General features: G+C 44.0%; 1 protein-coding gene across 5 annotated transcripts in view; it reads left to right on the top strand.

The window, feature by feature from the left end:
- Positions 1-16,876, top strand: part of REEP1 (receptor accessory protein 1) — a 319,570-nt gene that overhangs the window by 109,651 nt on the left and 193,043 nt on the right. For all 5 annotated transcript variants that reach the window (XM_069204369.1, XM_069204348.1, XM_069204337.1 and 2 more), the window contains exon 2: positions 5,846-5,918. In XM_069204369.1, coding sequence (XP_069060470.1) covers positions 5,846-5,918 — 73 coding nt within the window. The remainder of the gene's footprint in view (positions 1-5,845; positions 5,919-16,876) is intronic.

Genomic DNA, 16,876 nt, shown 5'->3' with positions numbered 1-16,876 from the left:
CAGTAAGAAAGTGAGCCCAATAGAATCAGAGAACTGCCAGGTGGAAGGAAAGGAGAATAGCACTAATGTAATGTATGGGAAGATCGGAGGGACAAGGAATCATGATAGGTAGAGGGTCAGCAGGCGGGAGGGTCACAGCAATGATGTGTAACAGGGCAGGCAAGGATAAGCATCTAGAAACAGTGATGTACAGGGTAGTAGGCAAGGCAAATTAACAAAATTCTGTAATGGCTTCTTTTCCGGACAGTCCTGTGCCAGATGCCCAGTATGGTGGCCTTGACTTATTAGTTGCAATATTATCACAGGTGTTGTGTAAAGAACTCTTCTCCTGCCCTGCTTCTTTCTCCTTGCCCCCCTCCTCAGCGCTCACTATCATCACCCCTGTTAATCCCTGGTATACACTCCCAAATTAAAAATGAGATGTTCTTTGATCTGTTCAGAGTGAGTTGAAGTGTATTTTAAGTATATTTAATAGTAAAAGTCATATTTATTGTCTATGTGACCTTAGCAACAAGATCAGAGCAGTTCATCAATTGGATATTTTTCGATATTTTTCGATATTTTTCAGTATTTTTTTTGTTTTCCTCTATTAAACTGTTTTAGATGTTTCTCCAGCAGTCAGTCATTTAATACTGTAGGGGACACAATATTGTGGGAAACAGTGTAATTGACAAAAATATTGTGTCAAAAATATTGTTTACCACAAAATCGTGTTTGAACAATAATATTGTCTGATAGCATACAAAATATTTGCTTTTCTAAAATATATATATATATATATATTATATAAAGGTTACAGGGACCTTATAGTTAGGATCTGAATTTACTCGCTCAAAACCATACAAATTCAGTAGTTATAGTTATGGTTAACTCATGTAACTATAACTTGTGCCCTAAGGTAACTATAACTTGGACCCCCACCATGTACAGTTTTCTGCTAAATAATTTTACTGCAAATTTTGCATTGCTATTACCAATGATGTTATCAGAGATGTCATGGGTGATGTAATATGTGTTTTTTTAGCAGTGCATGGTGAGGGCGCGAGTTATAGTTACCTTAAGGCACGAGTTATAGTTACTTGATCTAACTATAACTATTACTATACGTTAATTGCGACCACCACCGTGCACGGCCAGAGGCCTTGTATCCAACCAGCTATAACCACCCCACCCCTTGCTGCACACGGCCGAAGGCCAGGCCAGACCTGCCATCTTTAACAAAAACCACACCGTGTGAGGAGGGGCGGGGACTAGTGCCGAGAAGCACTTGAGGCACTTTTCCCCCCAACCTGGCCCAAGTCATTTTGAGGTTGCAACACCTATGATTTGATAAATCACAGGGTTTGCTACTATTGAATGTTTTGGAAATGTACTTATCCCATTTTGCGAATCGGTAAGTGCTTACCAAAACCCAAAATGAGTTTAGAAATGCCTGTTGAATCGCAATTTGAAAGGAGTGTGTTTAGCGCAACCCTTCAAATTATGATTTGCAATGCTGTGTATCAATGGTTTGCAACCTTGGCACCCCTTCTCCATTGTGAATGTAAAAAAAAAAGTTTGCAAGTGGTCAGTGGTCCAGAGTACTGCTAGCAACTCATAAACAACATTTTTTTTTAAGTATTTTTTTTCCTGCATGCAAATCTGTTTCCGTTAAGGAAGGGGGTTGCATTTAAAGAAATACTTTATTTAAATGCTATCAGAGATGGGATCAGCACACTAGCATCCTTATGATGGCATCGAATCAGAGTGAGTCAAAATTTGTGAACTTCCTCATGAATATTGATGAGGTAGGTTGAACTGCAACCCACTCCAAATGGTGATTTTGCAAACAGTGTTGTTGCTGCTTGGGTTGGTTAACAAAATCACATTGGATTTGCAGAAAAGTTGGTATGATCACTTTCTGTGATACAATTTTTGTACATCTGACCCATACTTAATTCTTTATGTCTCCTAAACTTTGAAGTGTGCTATTATAGCATTGTAGATAGAGGCGCCCGTGGAAGGTTGCTGTAAAGGAAATGAGCAAAAAGTTGACGATACAGGACAAAATACATTTTCAGATGTGATAACCTAATCTAAATCGTCCAATTTCAATATATTACATAGAAAATAAACTGTCTGCTTTTATATGTTTAGACTACAATGTAGCTCTTTCTACTTTGAGGTGTGTACATTGTCAAGTGCTATGTTTGTTCAGTACAGCATAGGAAAGTATGTTTTTGTTATTTTGTTCCAAAACGTTACTTATTATTTATATTTAAAATTATTTATTTCCCACCCAAAAATAGAAAGAACAGTGCTTAATGTCTATGTTGTTGTAGGATCCCTTGTGAGTTTTTGTGGACAGAACTCCCCACTCCACCCTTTGGGTGGCGTGATTTATGTGACATGATTTATGTAGCATGTAAATATCTGGCAAAGAATAGCCTGCGAGCCAAGGTCAAACAATGCACTCTCAGAACAGGGAGTGACTTTCTATGATCATTGAAAATCGGTTTCTCCGCCGCTGTCAAAAACACAAGAAAATATACTATCTCTACCCAGAGGCCAGAGAAAACAGTTTGCATCTCTGAAGCAGCGTCCCCCAGCACCAAGGGCTTCTCTATCTCACTCTCCAGGCTCCCTGCGGACCACCCCACAAGCTGCCGCGTTATTAATAAAACATGGCGCTTCCTTGACCTGGGGTTAATGCACCGGGAGTTAGCACGCTACTGGGAGCAAACGTTTGCTTCACGTCGCTCGCAAAATGTGCGCTTTAACGATTTCCTAACCCATGCGTAAAGAATTATCCAGTCCTGGTTTGTTAGTTTCTTTATTTATTTTTGCATACTGGGGCCTGTAGTCCTAATTGTATTAAGGAATTAAAAATGACAATACATCTCAGAATGCGTCGCTAAAAACTCGCGCATGGGCCTGGGAAACATTTGAGCTCTGCACAACGTGACGCCCATTTCAGCTTTGTGATCTGTGTCTTGGCCCTCTACGTGCCCTGCGGTCTATGCAATATATTACCTGCTTTGTGGCGCCCGTTTTCTGCACAAACATGCCTGATCATGGTGCACTCTGAAAGCTGAGTGTGCACAAGTTGTTTACACGACCCGCGTTCTTTTTTCAACACGGCGACTTCTACGGTGGATTTATGTCTATTTTTGCAAAGAGGTGCACGCTGCCCCCAGTTTTTGGAACTTTTATGGTTCTGGCTAGGAAGGCTGGACCCAATGTAGATTTCCAGAATAACCACGGACAGTGCCAGTGGGTACCATTTAGATTTTTCTGCATGTAAATGGGGTTGCCAGCTGACCGGTTTTCTACCGGCACCACCGACCTGTACAAAATAAGCAAACTAACCATACGCCTGCATGTTTAGCCCTTATCCGCGTGGAATTAAAACAGCAGCTGAAAATAGAAAACACTTTAATAAGTGTTCTAGAGCTGCGTCAATGATTCATGACTGATTAATCATAGTAAACAATGACAGAAAAGCGGTGTTACAGGCGAGTGCTGAGGTGAGACACCTCCCGGCAGTGGCTTGTGATAATTTATTACAGCTGCCCGCGTGCGTCACGCCGCACGCGCAGGCGTCTCACGCGCGCACTTTCTTCCTGCCTTTTCTCAGGGAGAGCACGTGCGATGACGGGAAGGTGACAGATGGTAGAAAGTTCTGTCTTCATATGGTTTCACGGGACTGAAAAAACTAAAACGCTCCAATTGAAAGATGTCTTCAGCAGTGACTGCTTTATTTTTTTTTCGCGGGCTGCACCACTTGCACCTAGTGAAGTTGAACAGAAGCCTCTATGTTATTACCTGTAAACAACTACAAAACAAATCAACACTAGTCCGGACCACTGGAATTATGCGCCACATTGTGTGTCAGTGGTGACTAATTTATGCTCCAAGCAAATGCAGATTTTGCGCCGTAACGCAGTGTAATCTGTGGCATTATTATTTCACAATTTTTCAGTTTATAGCATTATTATTGCCTGGGGAAATTTTTCACTTCATTACTCTGAGTTTAACATAAGACTGACTATATGAGTAAGGTCATATAAGGTGACCGTTTAACCTTTACAAAGGGTCTGCCACTGCGGGGCACAGTCGTTCTGTTTAAACTAGAAACAAATGTATTGCTGAAATCTGGAAATTTTGATGCACATGGTGGATTATGTGGGAAGTGTAGAAAATTCATAACTCTGTCGAAAATAACCATGTTGCAGGGCTGTATTGCTACATTGCCCTGGTTATAGACATCGTTCTACGTTGTTCAAATGATAAAACAACCCTACTGAATTCTCCCGCGTTTATCTCACCTTGATGCATCCAAAACCCCTCCTGCTGCTATGATCTCCCCAACCCCTTCCATAGACTCCTCCCTCCTCCATCTATCCTTTACTCATCCCAAGCCTCATCCCATTACTATAAACTCCAAATTAACACTTCTGGATTCTTCCGTCCTCTATCCCTTCATTACTCTAGTCAATCCAACTAACAAGCTTGCATATCCTCTGCTCATATTAACTCATACTAATATTACTACTGTACTCCTATTTCCTTCTACTAATCCACCACTAATTCCTCTTGGGTTCCGGAGTAACGTGCTACTCACTGAAAAGTGATTCGACACCCCATCAGGGGTAGTAAGCGCTGTATAAATACAATTACAACTACACATAGCTGCTTTGTCATCGGGCCAGTATGCAGTAAATATACTTTTCCTGCTCCACAATAACTTTTTAATTACACCCCTTTTTGTCTCTCCACTCAATTTCTCTACTAATAGCTGTTTAGAGAGAATATGTATTACATATGTATGTGATATGTATAGCTCAAACTGAAGTAAAAACCTGAAGTGTTGTATACCATAGGGCTGTTCATTGGCTGTCGCAGAAGAAGGGGAAATAAAGGCAAAGGAACGTGGACACTGCATCATGGGTGGAGGGTTACAGTGGAGATGAGGACTGGTGTTATGACTAAGGCAAAGAAATGACCAGGAGGACTTCATGGTGTGTTTAAGGGGCGGGGTGGCACGTGGCGGGGGGGATTAATAACAACAACAAAAAATTTGAATCGCCGCCGCCACCACTGTGTCGCTCCTCTGCTTTCACTGCAGCTACAGGCACAGGCTCCCAGCCTGCCCTGCGGCCAATCTGAATGTTGTTGTCTTGACAGCAGTGTTCGGATTGGCCGGAGCGCCAACCCAGGGCGTTCCATGGCAGAGTGGGAGTCTCTGCCTGCTGACTCCAACCCGGCAACACGGTGCCTGGTTGGAGAGCCTAGTGCGCATGTGTGTTTGGCCAGCCTGAGACGCTATGCACTCCCCCTCCGTACTCGTCACAGACCGTGGCCCTGCCCCGTTTACAATAAAACGATAATAAACATAGTTTATTATCGTTTTATTGTAAAAGTTTGGCAGCTGCTGCTCCTGGTGGGGGATGGTGGCGACGCTCCTCCGCCCTATCGGAGGAGCCGTGCCTGGAAATGACACAGCTGACAGCCTGACATACAATATTTTGATTGTCCACAGCTGGGGGTACTTTATCTCATCTATAACTCCTCACAGGACGGACAACATATCTGCTTCTGAGTGACACAACTCATTACTCTGAAGTTTCACCCTCCTCTCAGTCCTACATATTCTTCTGTGTGACAAGAACTTTGTAAAATAAAGCTACTTCGTAATGCGATCACATATCATTGCCTTCTAAGTGCAAGATAATGTAATCTGGTGTGCAGAACAAGCCAAGTCATCCTCAAAGATTGTTTTTAATGCATTGAAAACATTTTGGAAAGACATCATGGAAGCACATTAAAAGAGCTTTGTCTGACTTATCTGCTTATTCTCTTTCAGGCTGATATTCGGCACTCTGTACCCTGCGTATTATTCCTACAAAGCTGTGAAGTCAAAAGACATTAAGGAATATGTAAGTAATACACGTTTGTTATTTTTGTTTTTTTGCAGATCTGTTATGTTTAAAGATTGTAAGAAGCATGCTTTATTGCACTGTCTATGCAAATCTTTTCAAGTATCTCGTTCACTGAGGCCTGCTCGACTTGAAGTTTTATTTAACTTCTCCAGTTCTAACTTTCCTGGCAGTTTCTTGGATTACGTGTTGCATTATAGCTACAGAACACTGTAAAGCTACAGTGCATGTGATGAATGCATAGAAACGTAGGGCCTGAGACTCTAATGTTTTTACCATCTAAGGGCCAGATGTACGAAAGGATTTTACCCATTCTGTGTCTATGGGAAGAAGCTTTCGACCATATGGCCCTAAGTGAGATGCAGACTGCAAACCCAAGACAGTCCCCCGCAGGCTTTGTCATGCCAGCCCCTTATTGCGTAGACTGGTGAAGAACAGTGAGTGAACAAGACTAAACTGCAGGGTGGGCTTGGTGAGGGTCTCCAAAGAAAAGTTTTTCTAATGTAGGACAGAATACTGCATTTTGCTAACTAAACAGTTGTAGCGTCTAATTGTACAGCATTGTACTGCTTGTGTGGCAGAGGGTGTTTGTTACATGGTCGGTGATTCTGTCAGTGGGAGTGGTTGACCAAGTCTTTGCTGATGTCATGTTATCACTTGGTCTGGGCTGGTGTTGATGGGTGTGGTTCACTCAGTTTGCTTGGTGTGTGGGAAATGTTTCCAGTCGGTGGTGGTGTCAGGGAGGGGAAGCTTACTGTCTCTCTGCTGGTGTGGGAGACAAGGGTCTCACTCGGTCAGTGCTGGTATCAATGGGAGTGGGTCACTCAGTTTGCTTGATGTGTGGGAGATAGGTCTCACTCATGTGTGCTGGTGTCCAGTAGAGGGGGCTCACTCAGTTTGTGCTGGTTTTAGGTAGAGGGAGCTCACTCAGTCTGTGCTGTCGTCTGAAGGACTGGTTTAATCTGTGCTGGAGTTTTGAAAGGTGTCTCACTCAGTCTGTGCTGTCGTCTGAAGGACTGGTTTAATCTGTGCTGGAGTTTTGAAAGGTGTCTCACTCAGTCTGTGCTGGTGTCAGGGAGTGGGAGCTCACTCAGTCAGTGCCAGTGGTGGTGGCTGACCCATGCTCTGCTGATGTCAAACGTTTGCAAGTACATTTGCACACATGCTCCTATGTCTAATGCCTTTGCTGTGACAATTCAAAATGTATTTCCAGGAGTCTGCAACTGTCAAACCTTTCCAGACGCACTTTTGGAAATCTTTCTGAAAGCTTTAGAAAAAGGAAATGTGTTCTAAATTTCGGAGGAAGCTCAATAGGAATAAACGTTCATTTTTTTTTGTTTTGTTCTGTAAAATCTAAATCGTGACTGGTGTAATTTTGCATCGTGAAAGTACTCCCACAACTGTAAAAAAATCTGACAGTATCATGGAAAGATACTCATTCTCATCGCTAGGAATAGGGGCAAGATTGTGAGTACCTCTGGGCAGGGCCTCCTGCAAAAGGTGAGCACTCACAAAAGTTATTTAGTGGGCATATTGGTGTTGAAATACCTCTTGCAGGCAGTTCCATGCCCTGGAAGCAGAAATACATTTGCTTCTGTCAAATGCCAGTACGTGCGTTTCAGGTGTGATAGGGGAGGCGGTGCCTACTGGAAGTGTGGAGCGGTGGTTGGTCTTTACGAAAAAGGTTTCCAGTGGAGAAAGAAAATAACAGCTTAATATGCAAAGCACAAATGCTGCATTTTTACGCATGCTAAATTTAACTGTGTGGAAATTTGCATGCGTAAATCCAGCCCCATTAGAGTGTTCTGGGGAACCTATGCTGGAATACTGAGCAAATGGCTTTTAGACATAGGATATCGAGCAGAGGAAGCGCCCGCCAGCCATATCTAGAGTACCAGTGAGATGTACTTGGTCTCCAGCTCTGTCTACCGTCTTCCACTTTGGTTGCTGTCTTCTGCCTGTTTGACACTGCCATTCCCATGCCTTTTGTAATAGTTAATAGTTCTGGCACCCACTATACCTTCTAGAAAGTGGTCCTACTTTTATCAAAAATAGTTTTGTTTTTATTACAAGTGCACCATTAAATTCCAATATATATGCTTCTTCTCCAAAATCTCCACCTGGTTTGATGTTCTCCTCTTACTTCTTCCATACTTGTTCTTTATTTTGTATCTGAGGCGCCAGCCACCTGAACTAAAATAGTCACATTAAACTGGATGAAAACTTTTCATTTGGGATCAGTGCATTTTGCCAGCCCAAGACTCTCATTCCAGTATTTTGGAATCTAGAATCTCCATTCCACTTTCAGTGGTAGATTTATTTTTTCTTGTCACATTTTAAATTTCTTAATGACATTGGCTCCAATTCACTGAGTAGTCCCACCTTATAACTAAGGCCGCTTACCAAATAGGATGTCAGACATACTTGTCATAGCAAACATTTGCAATATTCTTGTAAAGTGATTTGGGTACAAGATGAGCCTGGCGCACATCCCAGAAGCTGATACACAACCAGCATGCAACTCTATAAAATAATAAATCTATTGATCTGGGAAATAATTCAGATACCATCAGGTAAGGAGATTTAATTACATTTTCAACCAGATTCTAAAGCCTTCTGTCTCTACGGACAATTATAATCGCAGAATCCAAGTGTGGAAGTTAATAAGGTATATGATTACAGCCAACATGTGTTCCGTGACACAGTCACATATTTGAGGCTACTGAAATACAGAAGAAATGCTTAGGCAAACGATCCCCATCATAATTCTAACCCAGTTCGGAGAGCCATTCAAATGGATGCGAATAGTGGTACCGCCGCTGGAGGTATGCTGTAAGATCACGTTTTCTTTGGTCTTCTGAATGACGTTTGATTCCATTATTATGGGATACTTTATCCTCTCTCGGGATATGTTTACTGCGTGATCTTAAACACAATCATGTTATTGTTTGAGGTTGCTGAATTCCCTTGTCAGTGCTTGTTGATGGTTGAAGGATACCATTGTTTGCAATCACTTGAATGACTTTCCTAACTAGTTTAGAATTATGATGATGATCGGTTCATCATCATAGTAAAACTTATTTGGTCTTAGAAGGACCATAAAACTACATAATAAAAACAAGCAATTCCAATGCAATAGGTCTCGCATTTGCTTGAGTTAAAGCTATTGGCATTGTAAATTCATAACTGGACTTTTCTTGCCACATAAATTGGTCAACCCTGCCTCATAATTTCGTCTTTTCCTGCCATATAATTGGTGGCCTTGCGTATAACTAAAGCACTTCTATTTATCTTCTTCCTCTATCTGCAGCAAAAATGAGAATGTTGCCATTTAGCATCTTAATTTAAATCTGGCATGCTAATTCCAATGGAATACCACCTTCACCACCCCACCTTCAGCGTTGCTGGCTGGCTAGCACAATTCCCCCCAAAAAGACGCAAATCAGACACGAGGAGAAATAAACCAGAAGGGACACCCAAACCTATCAAGAGTGTTCAAACCGTCATAGTGTATGTAGGAGGCTGGCCTGGCTTGTAGTGGGTACCAAGGGGTACTTACCCTCTGTACCAGGTCCAGTTATCCCTTATTAGTGTAGAAGAGGTGTTTCTAGCAGCTTAGGCTGATAGAAGGTAGCTATAGCAGAGCAGCTTAGGCTGAACTAGGAGACATGCAAAGCTCCTACTATACCACTGGTGTCAAATGCGCAATATCATAAGAAAACACAATACACAGATATACTAAAAATAAAGGTACTTTATTTTTATGACAATATGCCAAAAGTATCTCAGTGAGTACCCTCAGTATGAGGATGCCAAATATACACAAGATATATGTACACAATACCAAAAATATGCAGTAATAGCAAAAGGAAGTAATGCAAGCAGTGTAAAGTTACAATAGATTGCAATAGGAGCACATAGGTATAGGGGCAACACAAACCATATACTCCAAAAGTGGAATGCGAACCACAAATGGACCCCAAACCTATGTGAGCTTGTAGAGGGTCGCTGGGACTGTAAGAAAACAGTGACGGTTAGAAAAATAGCCCACCCCAAGACCCTGTAAGGTAGGTGTAAAGTGCACCTACAACCCACAGAGAGCACAGAAGTCGTGATAGGGGGATTCTGCAAGGAAAACCAACACCAGCAAAGCAACAACAGTGGATTTCCGGACCTGAGTACCTGTAAGACAAGGAGACCAAGTCCAAGAGTCGCGACAGTGTCGAGAGTGGGCAGATGCCCAGGAAATGCCAGCTGAGGGTGCAAAGGAGCTGTCAACGGATGGAAGAAGCTTGGTGTTTTGCAAGAACGAAGAGGACTAGGAACTTCCCCTTTGGAGGATGGATGTCCCACGTCGTGAAGAAGCTTGCAGAGGTGTTCCCACGCAGAAAGACCGCAAACAAGCCTTGCTAGCTGCAAGGGTCGCGGTTAGGGTTTTTGGATGCTGCTGTGGCCCAGGAGGGACCAGGATGTCGCCACTTGGATGAGGAGACAGAGGGGGCACCCAGCAAGTCAGGGAGCCCTCACAGAAGCAGGCAGCTCCTGCAGAAGTACCGGAACAGGCACTTAGAAGAGGAGTGAACCGGAGTCCACCCGAAGTCAGAAAAAGGAGTCCCACGACTCCGGAGGACAACTCAGAAGGTTGTGCACTGCAGGTTAGAGTGTTGGGGACCCAGGCTTGGCTGTGCACGAAGAAAATCCTGGAAGAGTGCACAGGAGCCGGAGCAGCTGCAAATCACGCGGTACCCAGCAATGCAGTCTAGCGTGGGGAGGCAAGGACTTACCTCCACCAAACTTGGACTGTAGAGTCACTGGACTGTGGGAGTCACTTGGACAGAGTTGCTGAGTTCCAGGGACCACGCTGGTCATGCTGAGAGGGGACCCAGAGGACCGGTGATACAGTCTTTTGTTGCCTGCGGTTGCAGGGGGAAGATTCCGTCGACCCACGGGAGATTTCTCCAGAGCTCCTGGTGCAAGAAGGAGGCAGGCTACCCCCAGAGCATACACCACCAGGAAACAGGCGAGAAAGCCGGCAGGATGAAACAATACAAAGATGCAGTAGTCGTCTTTGCTACTTTGTTGCGGTTTTGCAGGCATCCTGAGCAGTCAGTGGTCGATCCTTTGGCAGAAGGTGAAGAGGGAGATGCAGAGGAACTCTGGTGAGCTCTTGCATTCGGTATCTGAAGAATTCCCCAAAGCAGAGACCCTAAATAGCCAGAAAAGGAGGTTTGGCTATCTAGGAAGGAGGATAGGCTAGTAAGAAAGGTAAGAGCCTATCAGAAGGAGTCTCTGACGTCACCTGATGGCACTGGCCACTCAGAGCAGTCCAGTGTGCCAGCAAAACCTCTGTTTCCAAGATGGCAGAGGTCTGGGGCACACTGGAGGAGCTCTAGGCACCTCCCCTGGGAGGTGCAGGTCAGGGGAGTGGTCACTCCCCTTTCCTTTGTCCAGTTTCGTGCCAGAGCAGGGCTGGGGGATCCCTAAACCGGTGTAGACTGGCTTATGCAGAGATGGGCAGCATCTGTGCCCATCAAAGCATTTCCAGAGGCTGGGGGAGGCTACTCCCCCCAGCCTTCACACCTATTTCCAGAGGGAGAGGGTGTCACACCCTCTCTCAGAGGAAATCCTTTGTTCTGCCTTCCTGGGCCAGGGCTGCCTGGACCCCAGGGGGGCAGAAACCTGTCTGAGGGGTTGGCAGCAGCAGCAGCTGCAGTGGAGACCCCGGAAAGGCAGTTTGGCAGTACCCGGGTTCTGTGCTAGAGTCCCGGGGGATCATGGAATTGTCTCCCCAATGCCAGAATGGCATAGGGGTGACAATTCCATGATCTTAGACATGTTACATGGCCATGTTCGGAGTTACCATTGTGATGCTATACATGGGTAGTAACCTATGTATAGTGCACACGTGTAATGGTGTCCCCGCACTCACAAAGTCCGGGGAATTTGCCCTGAACGATGTGGGGGCACCTTGGCTAGTGCCAGGGTGCCCACACACTAAGTAACTTTGCACCCAACCTTCACCAGTTGAAGGTTAGACATATAGGTGACTTATAAGTTATTTAATTGCAGTGGTAAATGGCTGTGAAATAACGTGGACGTTATTTCACTCAGGCTGCACTGGCAGGCCTGTGTAAGAATTGTCAGATCTCTCTATGGGTGGCAAAAGAAATGCTGCAGCCCATAGGGATCTCCTGGAACCCCAATACCCTGGGTACCTCAGTACCATATATTAGGGAATTATAAGGGTGTTCCAGTATGCCAATGTGAATTGGTGAAATTGGTCACTCGCCTGTTTGTGACAATTTGTAAAGCAGAGAGAGCATAACCACTGAGGTTCTGGTTAGCAGAGCCTCAGTGAGACAGTTAGGCATCACACAGGGAACACATACATATAGGCCACAAACCTATGAGCACTGGGGACCTGGCTAGCAGGGTCCCAGTGACACATAACAAACATACTGACAACATAGGGTTTTCACTATGAGCACTGGGCCCTGGCTAGCAGGATCCCAGTGAGACAGTGAAAACACCCTGACATATACTCACAAACAGGCCAAAAGTGGGGGTAACAAGGCTAGAAAGAGGCTACTTTCTCACAGTGTAATAAGGATGTTAAGTTGGCCTGATTTGTGGTCATAATTGTAATAAGGAGAAATTATTAAAACATATTCAATTATTATATAAACTTTTATCAGAAATAAACTTTTGGCACTAGACTGTAATGCTCAAAACAGCCCCTAGAGGGTAACAAAAATATGATAACAAAAATATAATTTGTAAGAAACATGGTCATGCAACCATATTGTTAGCCCCTAGAGGGATAACCCCATGAAAACACAGGAGAAAGCAATACAGTGTAACCATAAACTTAGCCCCTATAGGGCATTTTTAGGGCTAGCAGGCCTACTGCAATTATATTACAAACTAGGCCTTTAAAACAAAACTTCTCCAAGTTGTAAATGAAAAGTTGTAGCCACGAGAAAGCTTAAAAGAGAATGTATGGTGGGAGGAGTTATTATTTTGGGGTTTTCACTAACCTATCGTGGGGACCCAGACATGATGTGGATAGAAAAACCATTTTGAAGGTGGTCTCATTGTCCTAGGACCACCACAGGCTGAGTTATGAACAAAAATGTTTAGTAAAAGTAATGCCCTGCAAAACATTATGGGCCAAGTTTTCGTGCCGGAAATATTATAGTATGTTAACTGCAATGCTCAGAACAGCCCCTAGAGAACACCACAATAAAAATAGCATGTGGAAGAAACATGGTCATATAACCATACAGTCAGCCCTTAGAGAGCTTAGCCACATGAACAAAAGAATGGGAGCAAGTAATGCAGTGTAACCATATATTTAGCCCCTACAGGGCATAGTGCATTACACATTTGTATGGCTAGCAGGACTATTGCAATGATATTACAGGGAGTGCAGAATTATTAGGCAAGTTGTATTTTTGAGGATTAATTTTATTATTGAACAACAACCATGTTCTCAATGAACCCAAAAAACTCATTAATATCAAAACTGAATATTTTTGGAAGTAGTTTTTAGTTTGTTTTTAGTTTTAGCTATGTTAGGGGGATATCTGTGTGTGCAGGTGACTATCACTGTGCATAATTATTAGGCAACTTAACAAAATAAAATATATACCCATTTCAATTATTTATCATTACCAGTGAAACCAATATAACATCTCAACATTCACAAATATACATTTCTGACATTCAAAAACAAAACAAAAACAAATCAGTGACCAATATAGCCACCTATCTTTGCAAGGACACTCAAAAGCCTGCCATCCATGGATTCTGTCAGTGTTTTGATCTGTTCACCATCAACATTGTGTGCAGCAGCAACCACAGCCTCCCAGACACTGTTCAGAGAGGTGTACTGTTTTCCCTCCTTGTAAATCTCACATTTGATGATGGACCACAGGTTCTCAATGGGGTTCAGATCAGGTGAACAAGGAGGCCATGTCATTAGATTTCCTTCTTTTATACCCTTTCTTGCCAGCCACGCTGTGGAGTACTTGGACGCGTGTGATGGAGCATTGTCCTGCATGAAAATCATGTTTTTCTTGAAGGATGCAGACTTCTTCCTGTACCACTGCTTGAAGAAGGTGTCTTCCAGGAACTGGCAGTAGGACTGGGAGTTGAGCTTGACTCCATCCTCAACCCGAAAAGGCCCCACAAGCTCATCTTTGATGATACCAGCCCAAACCAGTACTCCACCTCCACCTTGCTGGCGTATGAGTCGGACTGGAGCTCTCTGCCCTTTACCAATCCAGCCACGGGCCCATCCATCTGACCCATCAAGACTCACTCTCATTTCATCAGTCCATAAAACCTTAGAAAAATCAGTCTTGAGATATTTCTTGGCCCAGTCTTGACGTTTCAGCTTGTGTCTCTTGTTCAGTGGTGGTCGTCTTTCAGCCTTTCTTACCTTGGCCATGTCTCTGAGTATTGCACACCTTGTGCTTTTGGGCACTCCAGTGATGTTGCAGCTCTGAAATATGGCCAAACTGGTGGCAAGTGGCATTGTGGCAGCTGCACGCTCGACTTTTCTCAGTTCATGGGCAGTTAATTTGCGCCTTGTTTTTTCCACACGCTTCTTGCGACCCTGTTGACTATTTTGAATGAAACGCTTGATTGTTCGATGATCACGCTTCAGAAGCTTTGCAATTTTAAGAGTGCTGCATCCCTCTGCAAGATATCTCACTATTTTTGACTTTTCTGAGCCTGTCAAGTCCTTCTTTTGACCCATTTTGCCAAAGGAAAGGAAGTTGCCTAATAATTATGCACACCTGATATAGGGTGTTGATGTCATTAGACCACACCCCTTCTCATTACAGAGATGCACATCACCTAATATGCTTAATTGGTAGTAGGCTTTCGAGCCTATACAGCTTGGAGTAAGACAACATGCATAAAGAGGATGATGTGGTCAAAATACTCATTTGCCTAATAATTCTGCACTCCCTGTATGTGTTTGATGAATGCTTGTTTCTGTATTTTTTGTGTATTGTTTTGTGTTTGAAATCATCAACAATGTATTGACTCAATGGGGGCTCCCCAGATTCAAATACTGATTCAGCGGGGTTCCCCGTGTTCCAGTAATGATAGTGTGGGGGTCCACTGAAGTCAAAAGGTTGGGAACCACTGCACAAGAGGTCATAGTGCATTACATATATTCGGGGGGTGGGGGTAGCAGGCCTATAACAATGATATTACAAGCAAAGCCCTTAAAGCACAAGCAACTCCTAGCTGTAAAACAAAGGTTCTAGCCACGAGAGAGCTTAAACACACACTGAATGGTGGGAGGGTTTTTTATTTTGGGGTCCCCACTAACCTAATGTGGGGACCCAATGATGATGTAGTCGGAAAGAGAGAGCATGTTGTTGTGAACGATAGGAAGGGCGAAGAAACGCAGCCAGGAGGGTCAACTAAAGCAGTTACAGTTGCAAAAGTCCATCAGTAAGCGACTTTGAGTAAGAACTTTTCCCATGACAATGGCCCCCCACACTTAAGCCAGGGCCTAAATCAAAGGGACGCACAGACGTGCTCTCCATGGTAAAAGATTGTGGACCCAAAGCTTCAAAAAATTGCATCCACGTTGGTAATTTGGTGAGATAACCCCCAAAATTCAGTCAGTGCCGGATGCCGATTTTGATAAGTGCTTGGAGAAACTGGCTGCTGAATGTAGTCTAAACAACCTAACTCTGTTTTGTACGCCTAATATGTTGGCTGGGCGGGAAACGGTGATGCATAAGGAACCTATCAGGGATCCCCTGGCCTACCCTGTTTGTCTAAAGAAGGCCTGTTACCGCCACTTACTATGCTCTCTACTTATATACTCAGGCCCGTGAACCAGGGGAACATGCCAGATCTGCCTGTTACACCTACCGAGTTAGAGTCAGCAAGGTCGTCTGGTCAACAGAGTGGCCCCAGAGCTAACATGCCTTACAAGCTGACAAAGGGAGGGGAATGAGTGTTACAAGCTCCAAAGATGGACTTGTTTCCTCACAAGTTATTCTTGACCTTCCACCCGCTTCGTCTCCCGATGTAGTGGTCCTGACTGGGATCCCTATGTTGGAACATGGGGGCAGGGAAGATTACTCCAGTCTGAGAAATGAGGTTACCCACTGGTTATCGCAGCTGGGTGGTGAATGGCGGACTCAGCTAAACAGGCTCATTATGGCACGGAGGGTGGAGTGGGTTGGCCCAGTGCCCAAAACAAACTAGGGGGACTGTGTTATTATAATTGTTAACTGACCAAGTGCTGTCAAAATGGACTGGAACCTAGCAAGAATGTCTACTCATAAGACTAACATCCAGGCTTATCCATAGGTTACTTTTATCATTCACTGGTAGTTCAACCCCATTTATGGGCTAGTGATTGTAGTATGGACCCTGGATATGGAGACCCGAGGAGACATGTTAATAGTGATTTTGCCATATCCACTCATAATCAGTTTGAGGTTTTGGAGGCAGACTCAATAGACTGACTGTACAGCCCTAACTATGGCTGTTTGATAGCAGGAGAACGAGCAATGAGGTAAAGGTTTGTGGTGCGCCAGCTCAGCTGACCGAAATGGGGGCCTCGCAGATTGGAGTTTACATCATCTTAGAGGAGGATCGTACCCCCATTTTCTTCGACACCCCTGAGGATCCTATGAATATAGGGGACACTAATACTGGTCAGCCTGTGCCATATGATAGTGAAGGGAAATGGACCGAGATGCCTGCTATCGAAGAGTTAGAGCAGTTAGCTGACAGAGTGGCCACACAGAATGGAGTACCCATTATTATGGAGGTGGGTCACCCACTTAGATTGCTTGATACCCTTGTTGATCACACAAGCAAAGGGATTACTGACGGCCCATGCTAGCCTCCTAGAATGTATCAGGCATAAATGATAAAAGAAACTACCCTGATTGGCTGTTATATCAAAGATAGTT

The sequence above is a fragment of the Pleurodeles waltl genome, chromosome 1_2 (assembly GCF_031143425.1).
Source record: "Pleurodeles waltl isolate 20211129_DDA chromosome 1_2, aPleWal1.hap1.20221129, whole genome shotgun sequence".
Lineage (NCBI taxonomy): Eukaryota > Metazoa > Chordata > Amphibia > Caudata > Salamandridae > Pleurodeles > Pleurodeles waltl.
The sequence above is the reverse complement of the archived record's forward strand: the minus strand, read 5'-3'. Positions and strand labels throughout refer to the sequence as shown.